Source organism: Octodon degus, unplaced genomic scaffold, assembly GCF_000260255.1.
Source record: "Octodon degus isolate 3935 unplaced genomic scaffold, OctDeg1.0 scaffold00015, whole genome shotgun sequence".
Taxonomy (NCBI): domain Eukaryota; kingdom Metazoa; phylum Chordata; class Mammalia; order Rodentia; family Octodontidae; genus Octodon; species Octodon degus.
In genome coordinates, this window is record NW_004524591.1 from 14,553,832 (window position 1) to 14,568,123 (window position 14,292).

The following is a 14,292-nucleotide window of genomic DNA, read 5'->3' on the forward strand; positions in this document are numbered from 1 at the left end:
TTAGATAGAGTTATTACCTTAGCACCAGGTCTGGATCTGTGAAGTTCGGATTCCTCCAGGTGGGTGTTGTTTGGATCTGGCTGCTGTGCTTCACTTCTTCCTGCTGCAGGTGTTAGAGTTGAACCCTTTGTGTCTCTCTGGCAAGATGTTCTGCTCCTGAATCAGCTGGGTGGGTCTTGCTTCTAGCCTCTTTGCAGGGAGTTTTGCCGGGCCTGCGCTCCGGGTCTGTTCAGGATCCCGCAGGGCCCTGGGTCCTCTCACTCACTCGTCGGGCCTGCGCTCTGGGTCTATTCAGGATCCGAAGGAACCCCAGTCCTCTCACTCACTCGCCGGGCCTGCACTCTGGGTCTCTTCAGGATCCCGCGGCCCGGGTCGTCTCACTCGCAGGGCCTGCGCTCTGGGTCTGTTCAGGACCCCGCAGCCTGGGTCGTCTCACTCACTCGCCGGGCCTGCGCTCTGGGTCTTTTTCTCTATTTTAAATCCTCACAATTAATATTATAACTCATGATAGAAGATAGAATGGTTTTCTAAAGAGCAGAGGCAGGTGAGCCCACTTTCATCACCTCTGTTCAGCATCATACTGAAGTTTCTAGCTTCCTAAGAAAGGAAAGAAGAAAACAGATAAAAGCCGTACAAATTGAAAAGGAAAAAAAAGCCATCTTTATTCAAGGATGACATCATCTATATTGAAAATCTTTAAGAATCTAAAACAACTTTCTAGAGTTGTTTTAAAGTTTCTAAACTAACTTTCTAGAACTTACAAATTAGAACTAATGTGTGAGCTAATAAAGGTTAACGATGCAAGATCATCTATATAAATCTATATATTAAAGAAAATTGGAGATTGACATTTAAATAAGAATAAATTTTCTAAAATACATATGAACAAAAGCCATCCACAGAAAAAAACATTACCAAAATGAAGACATGAACTCATATACAAACATAGAACATACAAAAATGAAAGGGTTGGAAAGCTCTCTCAAGATGTCAGTCCTCCCTACACTGATCTGTAGAATTATCATAATCTGGTCAAATTTCAGAAAATTGATTAAACAGTATTCTAAAATTCACAAAGGACTTAAAATTTGAGGCCTTCCACACTCTTGATTTCAAGGATTTCAACACACCTATAGGATTCCCTACAGTAATGAACACAGAGATTCCAGAAAAAGATCAACACATAAACTGAGTTTTAATAATACATAGTTCAATGGAGAAAGATGGTCTTTTCAATGAAAGTTGAAACAGTTGAATATTTATAGACAAAAAAATGGAATTGTCCTTTTCTTCACACACTATGTGTAAAAAATAACTCAGAATTTACCATTCGTCTAAAAATGAGAAATAAAGACAATGAAAATTTCTAAAAGAACACATCAAAAAAGATTTTGTGGACTGGAGATGAAGCTCAGTAGCATAGCACCTGGCTCACAAACATGAGGTTGTGAGTTTGATTCCTGGTACCAAGAAAAAAGCTGAGGATTTGTGACTCCAGTATAGAGAAGGCCTTTTTTTTTAATTGTCTCAAAAGAAATATGTGTGTGTGCAACATTGTTGTTTTCCATTTATGTATTTGATACAGGGTCTCACTATGAAGCTCAAACTCATAGTGATCCTCCTGTTTTCAGCCTCCCCAGTGCTGGGATTATAGGCTTGTGCCACCTTGCCCAGACTCAGTTGCAGGCCCTGAACACCCTGTAGAACCTTCCCCAAAATAGTGAAGAGAAAAAAGAAAAACAAACCTCTCTCTATATATGTAGTTTTTTTCCTGTGGTTTTAGAGATTGAACCCAACATCTCATTACATAGCAGGCAAGTGCTCTACCATTGGTCTACAGTCCCTCCACCTACTTTTTTATTTTTTATGTAAAATTTTATTTTAAGACAGGGTCTCATTCAGTTACCCAGGCTAAACTCAAACATGGGAGCTTCCTATTTCTGCTTCCTGAGCTGCTGAGCTTACAAGTGTGTGCCACCATATCTAGAATTTATACTTATTTTTTGACATGTTTCTAGTGTACTGCCCCTTGATTTTGTAGTATCCATTTATAGTTAATCTAGGTCTATTTTCAAATAACACTGCACTACTTCATGGGTGGTGCAGCTATCTTATTACAGAATATTTCCTGTTTCTTTTTCCTGCCCCTCATAATGAAGATACTATTATTTATTTTTCTTATCTTTAAACTATAATTACCAAATGCACTTGTGGTATTATTTTGAACAAACTTATCTAGTAAATCAACCTTACTTTTTCTCTAAAGCTCTTCTTTACCTGTGTTTTGAACCAATATTTTGTTCTTTCCTTTTGAAGAATTTATTTAATATCTTCTGGAAGGCATGAGTGCTAGCGACAAATTCCTGCAATTATTATTTACATTGAAAAGTCTTGGGGCCAGGGAGATAGCCCAGTGACTTAAGTGCATGCCTGGCAAGTGCAAGGTCTTGAGTTCAATCCCTGGTACCAAAAAAAAGTATTCTTTACTTTTAAAGGATAATTCCACAGGATAGGAAATTCTAGGTTAGTGGGGGGCTTTTCCTTTCAATAATTTAAATATTGTGCACTCTTCTTTGCATGGTTTCTGAAAAGAAGTTCAATTTAATTTTTATCCTTGCTCTACCATGATTTGTTTTTATCTTTTCTAGCTTCTTTCAAGGTTTTATTTTTGGTTTTGGTTTTCAAGGTTTTATCTTTGTTTTGGCTTTTCTGGATTTTCTGATTTTCTGGTTTTCCTTAGCTTTTCTACTTTTTCTGTAAGATTCAAGAAATAGTTTCCCTTGAGGTAAACATTGTTTTAAAAGACCAAATGATCTGAATAGATTGCAGAGTACTAATTTCCCTTTCTTTTTCCTACAAGTGTGAGGTGTTTTCTTTAGTTTTCACTGTGAAAACTCAGTAGGTCTTCTGAAGTTAAAACTCACGGGAGGTTGAATACTACTGAGTGGCTGGAGCATTTAACCTTCCTAACAGCATTGTACAACCACTGTGATATCTGCATCCTTTTCCACATTTATTATCTGGTTGTTTGATACTCTACAACTCCAGTTGTGGAGTGATATTTGTTTGTGATTTTGACTTGCATTTCCATCATGACTAATGATATTGGTATCTTTTCCTGTGCTTTTAGACCAATGGTGTATAATCTTTGGAGAACTGTCTACTCAGTTACCTTGCCACGCTAGCCTTTTTTTTTTTTTTTTTTTTTTGATAGTGGGAATCAATCTTAGGCCCTTGCACTTTACAGGCAGGCAGGCACTTATGCTGTTGAGCTATGTCCCTGGCCCTACTTTGCCTATTTTAAAATTGTGTTATTTTTGTTTTTATTATGGAATTTTAAACAATATATTTTTGGCACAACTTCCTTGTCAGATATATGGCTTATAAATATTTTCTCATGTCTTTCAACTTTGTAGTATCTTTTTATCTTTTTTATTTTTTAATTAATTAATTAATTATTGTATTTTAGAGAAGGGTCTACAGCGTGTTTAGGACCTCACTACTAGATTGGACTTGTAGTGATCCGCCTGTTTACAGCCTCCCAAGAGCTGGGATTGCAGGCATGCTCCGCTATGCCCAGTCTCAATTGCTGTCTCAGCACGCCCTGGGTGTGGGGCTGGCACAGCAGGCCTGGGTATCGAACCCCCAGTCCCTGTGCCTGCTTGCAGGTGCTTTAATCTGCTGAGCTATTTGTCTGGCCCTTTTGTGGTATCTTTTGAAGGGCCGACACTTTTAATTTCAAGACACAATCTTAATGTGGTATTTTATTGATTGTTATTATTTTGATGTCACATTTAAGAATTGTTTGTCAAATCTAAAGTAAAATGTACTTCTACGTTTTCTAAGAGCTTTATAGTTTTAAATCTGACATCATTTTGAGAGGTATTTTTTAGTGGTGTGAAGTAAAGTTTTTTTTCTCTCTTGTATGTGCCTATTCGTTTCCTTATTGAATAGTTTTGTCATCCTTACCTTACATGTAAGTGTACTATTGATGTATAGGTTTAACTTGGGCCCACAATTCTATTCCATTTATTCATTATTTTGCCTGTTCTTGTAGCAGATGTACAGTGTTTTGATAAGTGTTACTGGTAGCACATTTTGAAATTAGAGTATGCATCTTATTGGTTCTTTTTCAGTATTGTTTTAGCTATTCTGGTTCTTTGCAATTACATAAGGATTTTAGAATTAGCTTGTCAGTTTGCACAAAAAAGTCATCTGTGATACCAGTAGTATTACATTAACTATAGATCCTCTGGGGAACATTGCCATCCTAAGAACATCTATAAGCATGGAGATTTTTAAAATTTATTTAAATTATCTTCTGTCTCTTTCAATAGTGTTTTATAGTTTTCAGAGTGTAAGTTTTGGAGGGTTTTTGGTTTTTTTTTTTTTTTTTTGGTTGTTAAATTTACTCCTGATTATTTCATTCTTTTTGATACTATTGCAAATGAAATTATCTTAATTTTAGTTTTGAACTACTTTATACCATTTCACATTATAGCGTAATTTAAAAAACAAAATCCTAAGAAGTCCATTAAGATACTCCTAGGACCAGGCCAGGGAGATATCTCAGTAACATAAGCATGTGCCTGGCAAGCACAAGGTCCTGAGTTCAATCTCCAGTAACACACACACACACACACACACACACACACACACACACACAAAACTACTAGCACTAATAATCAAGTTCAATAAGGGTACTGGATACAACATTTACAAAAATTGTGTTTCTATCATCTGTGGCTAAAGATAGCTTTACCATTTTCCAGGATGGCATTATGTGTTAATAGTGCTCATTCTAAACCTTGATTTTTAGAATAAGTTTCTATATCAGTAGCCAGAGCATCTTTACTCTCTGTAAAGTTAATATAAAACTCCATTGTATAGACATGCCACAGTTTTTTAGTCTTTTGTAGATTAATCTAGTCATCTATTTCCTGAAGAAGCAGATGTTCTATATAGCTCTTTCTTATGGCAAAGAAGTGAAAAGATTTTCTGAACTATAGGATTATCAGATAAGTATGGGTAGGATATGAAGGAACAATAATAATTTCACCTTCTCTGAAAGAGTCATGCTAAGAAGGTACAACTAAACTAGCAACCAGTAAAATTATATCTCACACTTTTAAATGAGAATAATGCATTGTATATTGGATTGGATTATTAACTATGAGATGATTTTAGAGCAATTCTCTAAATAGTAATTAAACCTAAATGTTTTAGTAGTAAGAGCTCATATCTTCATATTAACTCCCCTGTCTCTGCCATTAATCAGTGGTGTGAATGTGAGCAATCATTTTACCTTTTTGTATCAATGACTTCACCTGTAAAAATGATAAATGTATCTACCTTTCCTGAGTATACATACATATATACATACACACAGAGAGTACATAGCAAGTACATTGGCACCAGAAAAGAAAAGCTCTCAATAAATGTTAAGGTTCTTCTTTTTTTAGAAGCTTTCTTCACTGGGTATGGTGGCTCACATCTATAATCCCACCACTTGGGAGTCTGAGGGAGGAGGAGCCTTGTGAGTTTGAGACCAGCCAGGGCTACGAAGTGAGCTCAAGGCCAGCCTGTATATCGAGATCCTATCTCAAAAAGACAAAACAAAAAACAAACAAACAAACAAAAAAACAGGATTTACACCCACATTATAAAAGCTTTCTTCATGTATTACCTTAAGAGTATTGACTTTGTGAATGTTTATAATCCCAGTTACAATGGTGGCTGAGGCAAGACTGTGAATTTGAGATCAGTCTGGGCAAGGGAGCAAAGCCCTGTATTTAAAAAGAAAGGAAAATTATTTTACTCTTGTGAATCATCTAGGAAAAAATACATTCAAACAAAAAAATGATCTTTTTAAAATTTAGAATTGGACTGTAAAGGGTCCACTCTGTTTGGTGTTAGATATAATATGTAAGTTTTTACATAAATCTGTTAAAATTTAGTGCTTTTACTGCTTAACTTCAAGCATAAATGTAAGATCATATATTTTATTTACAAATTAAATATTAATAGTTGTGTTGTTTTTCTCTCAAAATCACACAGCAGACATTTATCAGAGAAGCAAAGAATACTTAAAAACTGAATCTTTTTTCATGTTCATTTTCAATTCAGATTTAAAACTCTGCTTTATTCCTATGAGAGAGAGAATAATTGAGTTTACTTATTTGCTGTGACAATGATTCACAGTATATTTCCTGCAGAAAGATGGAAAAGATTATGATATTTCTGCAGGATTCATTCCCTCAGTTAAACTATGAGGTCTGTTAGAGTCCTGCTCAAGAACCACCTGCTTAAAAGTAAGATTTTTGCAGTGATAGGAATCAAACTCAGGGCCTTATGCATGCTAAACAAGTGCTATACCCCTGAATTACATTCAGTGCTTTCCAGAATTGAAAAATAGGTTTCAGATGCTGGAACTTCCAGAGTTACAGCCTAGAGTTCAAGCCTCAACTAGGTCATTAGGAAATTCTGTTGGTGGGTAGAAATGTACCATAGTTTTTAGTAAGCATCTGAGCTGTTCAGTTTTTTTCAGCAATAGTTACAAAAATGAACTTTTCATGACTTGTAGGATAGAAATAGAAGCCAACGTTTATTATATTGCATGATACATTTGCTGTAAGCTTCATGTATTTCCTTGAGCTGAAATATTGTCTAGTTTAAGTGAATCACACCTATGAGTAATATATTTTAAAACTATTAAAAAGAAATAAATGAATAAACTGATTTGGAGTAAAATAATTGTTATTACTTTAATACACTGTTGTCTTTTTAGGCTCACGAGAGGCTTGAAGATTCAAAATTAGAAGCTGTCAGTGACAATAATTTGGAATTAGTCAATGAAATTCTTGAAGATATCACACCCCTAATAAATGTGGATGAAAATGTGGCAGAATTGGTTGGTATACTCAAGGAACCTCACTTCCAGGTAACTTTTGTCTGCCTTTCTTCTTCCCAGGTCTCATGTTCCTCAGTATTCTCACTGTTGCCTTCCAGTGTAGCGTGAGCATTGGCTTATAAGTATGCAACTTCCAGCTTAGGTATTTGAATATCCTGATAAGCTGGATATATATAAACCATCAAACACAACTGTACATACTTAAATACTGCATATGTATATACAGCATCCATTACAGAAATATATCACCATGGATTTCTTGTGCAATTAAAGAAAACCATAACCTTGATGAATTGTCAGAGCACATTATAGCAACATTTCCTCACGTTGCGAATGGATTTCTTTCTTCTTTTCTACCACTCTGCTTTGAAGTCCTTCTTGACCCAATAAGGAATATTCTTTAGCAGTCATTATGAAGATTGGGCTTTCATAGGGCAGTTTCTGTAGAGCTGTCTACAGGTAGAAAGTTACATAACATAGTGATTCTGCGGATTTGGACCAACATAAGTACAATTTAGTCATTGTCCTGTGCCTCAGTTCATCAGTTTCATGAAGTGTCAATTTCAGAGGAAGGACAGAAAAATTTCTTTTTAACCTGTAGTAATTAAGAGTATGATACTGGGGAATGTTATGGAAGTAAATTAATTGAAGAGAATAGAAATCCCAGAAATACAGAAAGCCCTGTATCTCAGTTGGTTTTGTGAGAAACAATGAGAAAGAATAGGGCTGGGGATATAGCTCAGCAGCATAAGTGCCTGCCTGGCAAGCACAAGGTCCTGAGTTCAATCCCTAGTACCGCAAAAAAAAAAAAAAAAAAAGAGAAAGAATATTGCTAAGATAGAAGCATATACTATTGTAAAGAGACAACTCTTTTGCATTACAAATGTTAGCACTGAAAATCAAATGGTAATACTCATCTGCTTTTTCTCATGCAAACATATATCTCAAAAAATGGTATTGCAGAATACAATGATTAATGGTGAGGTATTTCTTACGTATGCCAGTGTCTTGTATACAAAAACATGGATAGCTGTCAGAAATACTTTTTCTTTAGGAGTCAGTTGATTGAATCCTTTATAAGGTATACTAAATGATTCAGACTTTATCCAGAGGACAAGTGGAAATCTTAGAGGCAGGGAGTTATTGTTGATATGAATTTCTATCCAGGTTTCTTTGTGGCATTTGGTTGAGTACCCTGGAAAGCCCACATTCCCCCTTCATTATGATGCTGACTTACTGAAGAGACCAGCCCAATGTCCAGTCCCACTTTGTGGGTTTGTCTGGCTGTTTTCTGCTGTATTGTCAGCTCTTCTATTTCCTGTAAACAGAAGTTCCAGCTAAAATGTTGATGATTCAAGTTCATTATTTAGAACTAGAATGCATCTTAAATGTGATACAACACACATTTTGACTACATCAGAAAATTTATACTACCTGGTTGCTGTGCCATGATTGATGTAGAGAGATTATTCTCTTGATTAAGGATAATGATGGTCTCATCTTTTTTTTTTTTAACACTTCTAAGAAGTAAACTGCACCAAGTAATCAAATGTGTTGTTATTCTGACATACTAATGCTATTGCCTGTCAACCATTTATTTATCTTTTGATAAACACAAATTAATCCATGCCTAAATCGATATTTTTCATTAAAGGTTGCAATGCAACATTTTCCCAATTCTTTCATTCTACATTTATTAGTGTTCCTCATAAATGTAGAGCTTCTCATCAGCTATCTTGTTATTTTGTAATGTATTTCATACTGACAAAACATGGAAATGGTTCTTTTTACCAGTTTTAAAAATAAAGAGTTGCCACTGGTGTAAGCCCCTGCCTGGCAAGCGCAAGGTCCTGAGTTCCATCCCTGGTACCACTAAATAAATAAAATAAAATAAAATAAAATAAAATAAAATAAAGTAAAAATAAGTTGCAAGGTCCGGCCAAATAGCTCAGCAGATTAAAGCATCTGCAAGCAGGCCAGGGGCTAGGGGTTTGATCCCCAGGCCTGCTGTGCTGGCCCTGCCCCCAGGGCATGCTGAGACTGCAATTGAGACTGGGCGTGGTGGCATACACCTGTAATCCCAGCTCTTGGGAGGCTGTAAACAGACGGATCACTACGAGCTGGATCTAGTAGTGAGACCCTGAACACCCTGTAGACTCTTCCCTAAAATACAAAAAAAAAAAAAAGAGAGAGAGAGAGAGAGTTATTTAAATGCTAAGTGTGGTGGTATACACCAGCAATCTCTGTATTCTGGGAAGCTGAAGCAAGAAGATTACCAAATTCATTCCCAGGATGGACAACTACATATTGTCTTAGCAAAACCTTATCTCCAAATTAAAATTAAAAAGGGACTGAGGACATAACTCATTGAGAAGGCCCTGGGTTCTATCCAAAGTACCAAAAAAAGAAAAGTTGTGATAAATGAATTTTTCAGTCCTTCTTTGTTTTCAATAGAAATGTAGATTTGGGAAATTTCATTTACCTCATTGTTTCTGTTCTCTGTGATTACTCGTAGTTTTCAAACTGTGATGACTTTATCCAGTTATGGGCAGTTTAGTATATGAGTCTGAAGTTCATGAGCATTCTGGACCAGACATGTAAAATTGGGAGGTATTAACATCTAAGTAGTGGTTCAAGTCATGGGAATGAAAACTGACTGAAAAGAAAATGTAGGATAAAAATCCAACCAGCCCAAGTTGGTGCTTTGAATAACTTTGAAGAATCCTTACATATAGATTTGTGAGTTTCTTTTTCTTTGTGAATTTTTTCTACAATTTCTTAAAAATGATTTCATTGAATCACTATGAATTGCTAATTAAGCCAGTATTCAGATTCTTATATTTTGATTTTCTGGGTGGATTTTTGGGGCTTATATTCTGTTCACTCAAATTATTGTGTACTTAGCTTTATGCTGAATATATTGTTATAGCATACCTTACTCCTTTAGGAAAAATAATGAAAAAAAGTAAATATAAAATAACCAAGAAATTCCTAGAAAGCTAGATAAAACCATCTGAGATGACAGGACATTTATAGTAAAAATAGAAGTTAAATAAATACATTATATCCAGCATTGTTACTGACTCATTTTTTTTCCCATCAGAAATATCCCTTAAAGACTGAAATTCTTCTTGGTGATATAAAATTTCCTATCACTGATATAAGATGCTAACATTTATTTTTTGTTGGATATCTTAAGAGACATTTTTCACATGTAAAAAAGGGTATAAAACTAATTTAGCAATGAGACAGTAAAAATTTAGATTGTCATTTGTATTTTCATGATGCCTCATAAGTAGAGATTAATGATAAGTATTAAGTGATGTTGAGAAAAACACCAATGACAGTGAAATTCAGTGCCTTTTCTGCCCCAGACTTGGAAACTTGGGTTTGATTCCTAGTGAGAATGCCACTTTAAAAAAATGTGGCTGAATTCTGTCTGTTCAAACTTAAAGCAAGAAAGTTGCTTGGGGATAATAAATAAAACTACATATTTTTATATTTTTAAAAAGATTCTATGTTTAGTTTCTGTTTAGAAATTTAATAATGTGTGAGTTAGAAATTGTTAGCACTCTGCTGGGATAATGAACTAAGAAATTATTTTTAGTAACTTACTCCATCAGTAGCTAATAACCACGTGGTGTTTTGATTTCTAGTCACTCTTGGAAGCACATGATATTGTGGCATCAAAGTGTTACGATTCACCTCCATCAAGCCCAGAAATGAATAATTCTATCAATAATCAGTTATTACCAGTAGATGCCATTCGTATTCTTGGTATTCACAAAAGAGCTGGGGAGCCATTGGTGAGTAGATAACTGTGTACCTTCTTAAATCTAAAGTATAACGTCCTTTGTGGCTTAGTCACTAGTGTAATAGAGTTTTATTTTTGATACTACATTAGTGTGAACATTGTGTTCATGTGTGATTTATCAGTCTTTTTGGCCCATATTTAAATACCTACTGATGTTTTATTAACTTAGTTTTATGAAGCAAAACCAAAATGAAAATTTAAACTTAGAAAAAAAAAAACCCTCAAAGGTAATTATTCTATTTCTACTGATCTTTTGAAAAACTGAATTTAGGTTATTTACTGAAGGTGATAGCAAAACACAGAAGAAAATTGTACTAAAAACTGTAGCCATAGTAGCGCCCTAGAAATAGTGAAGGTTGCTGTCTCCTACTGAAATCACATATTTGTGGATGCTAAACACAGCTAAATAGAAAAGTGAGAAAGCGAAGTAGAAGTCCATATGCATGGACAAGTACCTTTACTTCTTTGAGCTTCCTTTTATCATATAGAATATAGACCAGATACTAGTGTGTTTCCTTTTTAGGATTAACCTTACTGTGAAAACCAATTTTGAGGGCGTGCTGTATGTTGCCATAGTTGTACATAATTTAATGGGATTAAAATATTAATATAGGAAAAAACAAAATAATCCTCATACCTAGTTTAAGAATATTTTATTACATATTCATAGTATTTGTATGTTTCTTCTTAGTAAAATAAGTAATAATTGTTTCCCATAGGGTGTAACATTTAGAGTTGAAAATAATGATCTGGTAATTGCCCGAATCCTTCATGGAGGGATGATAGACCGACAAGGTCTACTTCATGTTGGTGATATCATTAAAGAAGTCAATGGCCATGAGGTTGGAAACAATCCAAAGGAATTACAAGAATTACTGAAAAATATTAGTGGAAGTGTCACTCTGAAAATCTTACCAAGTTACAGAGATACCATTACTCCTCAACAGGTTAGTAATAAAATTTTGATAAAATTAAGAATACTGTTTTTTTTCTCTAATCCCTGTGTTGGATATGAACCAGAAGTTGTTACTATTTTTCTAAAGAAAAGAAAAATCCAAATAGTCTGATATAATTGTTCTGAACAGATTTGTTTTGTCATGTTTTATAAAGTAATTAACACTTATTATATCATTAAGGAGGGCCGGGGAGATGGCTTAGTGGAATAAGTGCTTCCCTGGCAAGCGCAAAGGACTGAGTTCAATCCCTGGTTCCACCAAAAAAAAAAAAAAAATAGTATATTTCTTTGTGAATACTATGCAACTCTGTCATTACGATAGCCTATAGCTAGGTAAGAGAAAAACCATGAAGCCTTTTAATTATTAATCTCTTACACATTTTTGACATGTGTTATCTTCCAGGCATTTTATTAGGGTCTTTGAGAGAATGTGGTTTAGGTCTGCTTCAGGTTAGTATTCATGTGATAGGCTAATTGAAGAATGAAGCCAGAAAGAAGAATGGATACAGATTGAAGAAAATTTTGGACATAATTTGGACACATTTGATTTGTATGTTAGGTAAAATGGATAACTGAATAAGGGAATCTTTTAATAGAGACAGTCAAGTTCCACAAGTGGCTGTTATTGTTGTGATGGTGATGATAAGGTAGCAGTGGTATGATGGAATTATAAAGAAAAAGGAATTGCAAAGAAAGAATTGGGGGCTGGTGAGATGGCTCAGTGGTCTGGAGCACCTACTTAGAACAGGCTTAGCAAAGCAGAGGGACCACAGTTCAATCCCCCAGCACCACATGCCAGCCAGCCCCGCCCCCTAGTGGGCTGAGCTGGCCACACACACACACACACACACACACAAATAAATAAAATTAAAAAAAAAAAAGAATTGGAACTCATCATAGTATGGAACTGAAGAAATGGGTTTTTAAGTTTAGATAACAAAGGTTATGCCAGTATATTTTATTTTCAGATTGTTAGTATAAGAGTTTAAAAGCCTAGCTTTTATATTTCCTATACAACTCTTTGAAATAATACTCATTGAATGATTATTTTAAACTTTTCTTTGGAAGATAAGATAAACTATTCTTGAATTTTAGTATATATATTGGACTTCTGAAAATAAATAGGTTTGTAACAAACTGGTTGAAATGAAGGTAGAGAACTAAAATGACATCACAACTAGGCATTAGAGGGCCAGGGAGATAGCTCAGTGGCATAAACACCTGCCTGGCAAACACAAGGTCCTGAGTTCGATCCCTGGTACCAGAATCACCCAAAACGAAACAAAGAATTAGGCATTACCTACAACTAGTACCTCCAAGAGAGCTTTAATTCCTTAGTTGGCATTTATCCATTTGTGACAATAGGAAACCTGTCTTGGATCTAAGTTGTAAAAGATTTATTATTTTATTATATGTTGCGATAGAAATTCTTTTTTTTTTTTTTTTTTTTTTTTTTTTTTTTTTTTTTTTTTTTTTTTTTTGCGGAACCAGGGATTGAACTCAGGTCCTTGCGCTTGCCAGGGAAGCGCTTATTCCACTGAACCATCTCCCCGGCCCCAGAAATTCTTTTTTTTCTTTCTGTAATTTGCACTCCAGAATCCTTATAGTTCACCATAGCTGTAATGACTTTATAAGCAAAACAAAGTTTGATAATATTAGATTCTTAGATAGATTTTGTGTCTGATGAATTATGACTAGAATAAAATGCAAGGATATTTAGCCTGGATTTAAGCATAAACATTTCTGTATCTCAGACTTTCTCAGAGTCTTTCTCAAATTCTGGTTTTCATTTAGTCCTTCAAGCTTGGGGAATGGATTGATGTGAAGGAAAAGTAGTCGTAAATCTCAACCCTGTCATAAAAAAGAAAGGCACTGTGATATGAAGGCTCCCAAAGGAGGGCTAATACTTATCCAAACTGGGATTTCTTTTTTAATGAATAGGAGAACTGTTACTCATAATGTTGAAGCAGTAAACGTATACCAAGATTGGCTTAGGCAGCTAAACAACCATGTGCATCCTGCTCGGAAGTACTGTGTGGAAGGAAGGGCATTTATCTTCTTCAGCTCTTTCACTGGCCTATCGCGTCATATGGGAATTCCCCCCTTAATTACAGTTTTTCTTTCTGCAGCTTGTTATTCATGGTCAACCAGTCTGAAAATATTAAGTGGACACTTCCTGAAACCAATAACTCATAATTGACCACCATTCTCCATAATGTAATAAGATATAAGATATTGTGCCATCCTGCTCAGTTCTGCACATGTTTATCCTTTTGTCCAGCATACCCAGCTCACCCTCTATATACTGCCTGTCCATTAGTCAGTTAGTAGCTATCTGTCCGTAATCATATTGACTACCATAGTATCATAGTACTTGTGTGTGTGTGTTTTTTTTTTTGCCAGCATGAGATTATTTATTTTATAATATTTTATCAAGTTAAATATCTTAAACACAGATTGACAGCCAGATGAACAAAGTAAAACATAGAAATATACACAATACTTATTGTAAAACAACTTTTAGTAATACTGGCCATGCTGGAGATATATATATCTATATCTATCTATCTATCTATATATATATAGTTATATAGTTATATAGTTATATAGTTA

The 14,292-nt window shown here is 34.9% G+C and overlaps 1 protein-coding gene across 3 annotated transcripts in view; it reads left to right on the forward strand.

The window, feature by feature from the left end:
• The window catches only part of Mpp6 (membrane palmitoylated protein 6), a 95,907-nt gene that overhangs the window by 34,283 nt on the left and 47,332 nt on the right, over nt 1-14,292 (forward strand). For 2 of the 3 annotated variants that reach the window (XM_023709877.1, XM_004626470.2), the window contains 3 exons: nt 6,788-6,940; nt 10,567-10,716; nt 11,444-11,671. In XM_023709877.1, coding sequence (XP_023565645.1) covers nt 6,788-6,940; nt 10,567-10,716; nt 11,444-11,671 — 531 coding nt within the window. The remainder of the gene's footprint in view (nt 1-6,787; nt 6,941-10,566; nt 10,717-11,443; nt 11,672-14,292) is intronic. The other variant, XM_023709876.1, reaches the window with a different exon arrangement.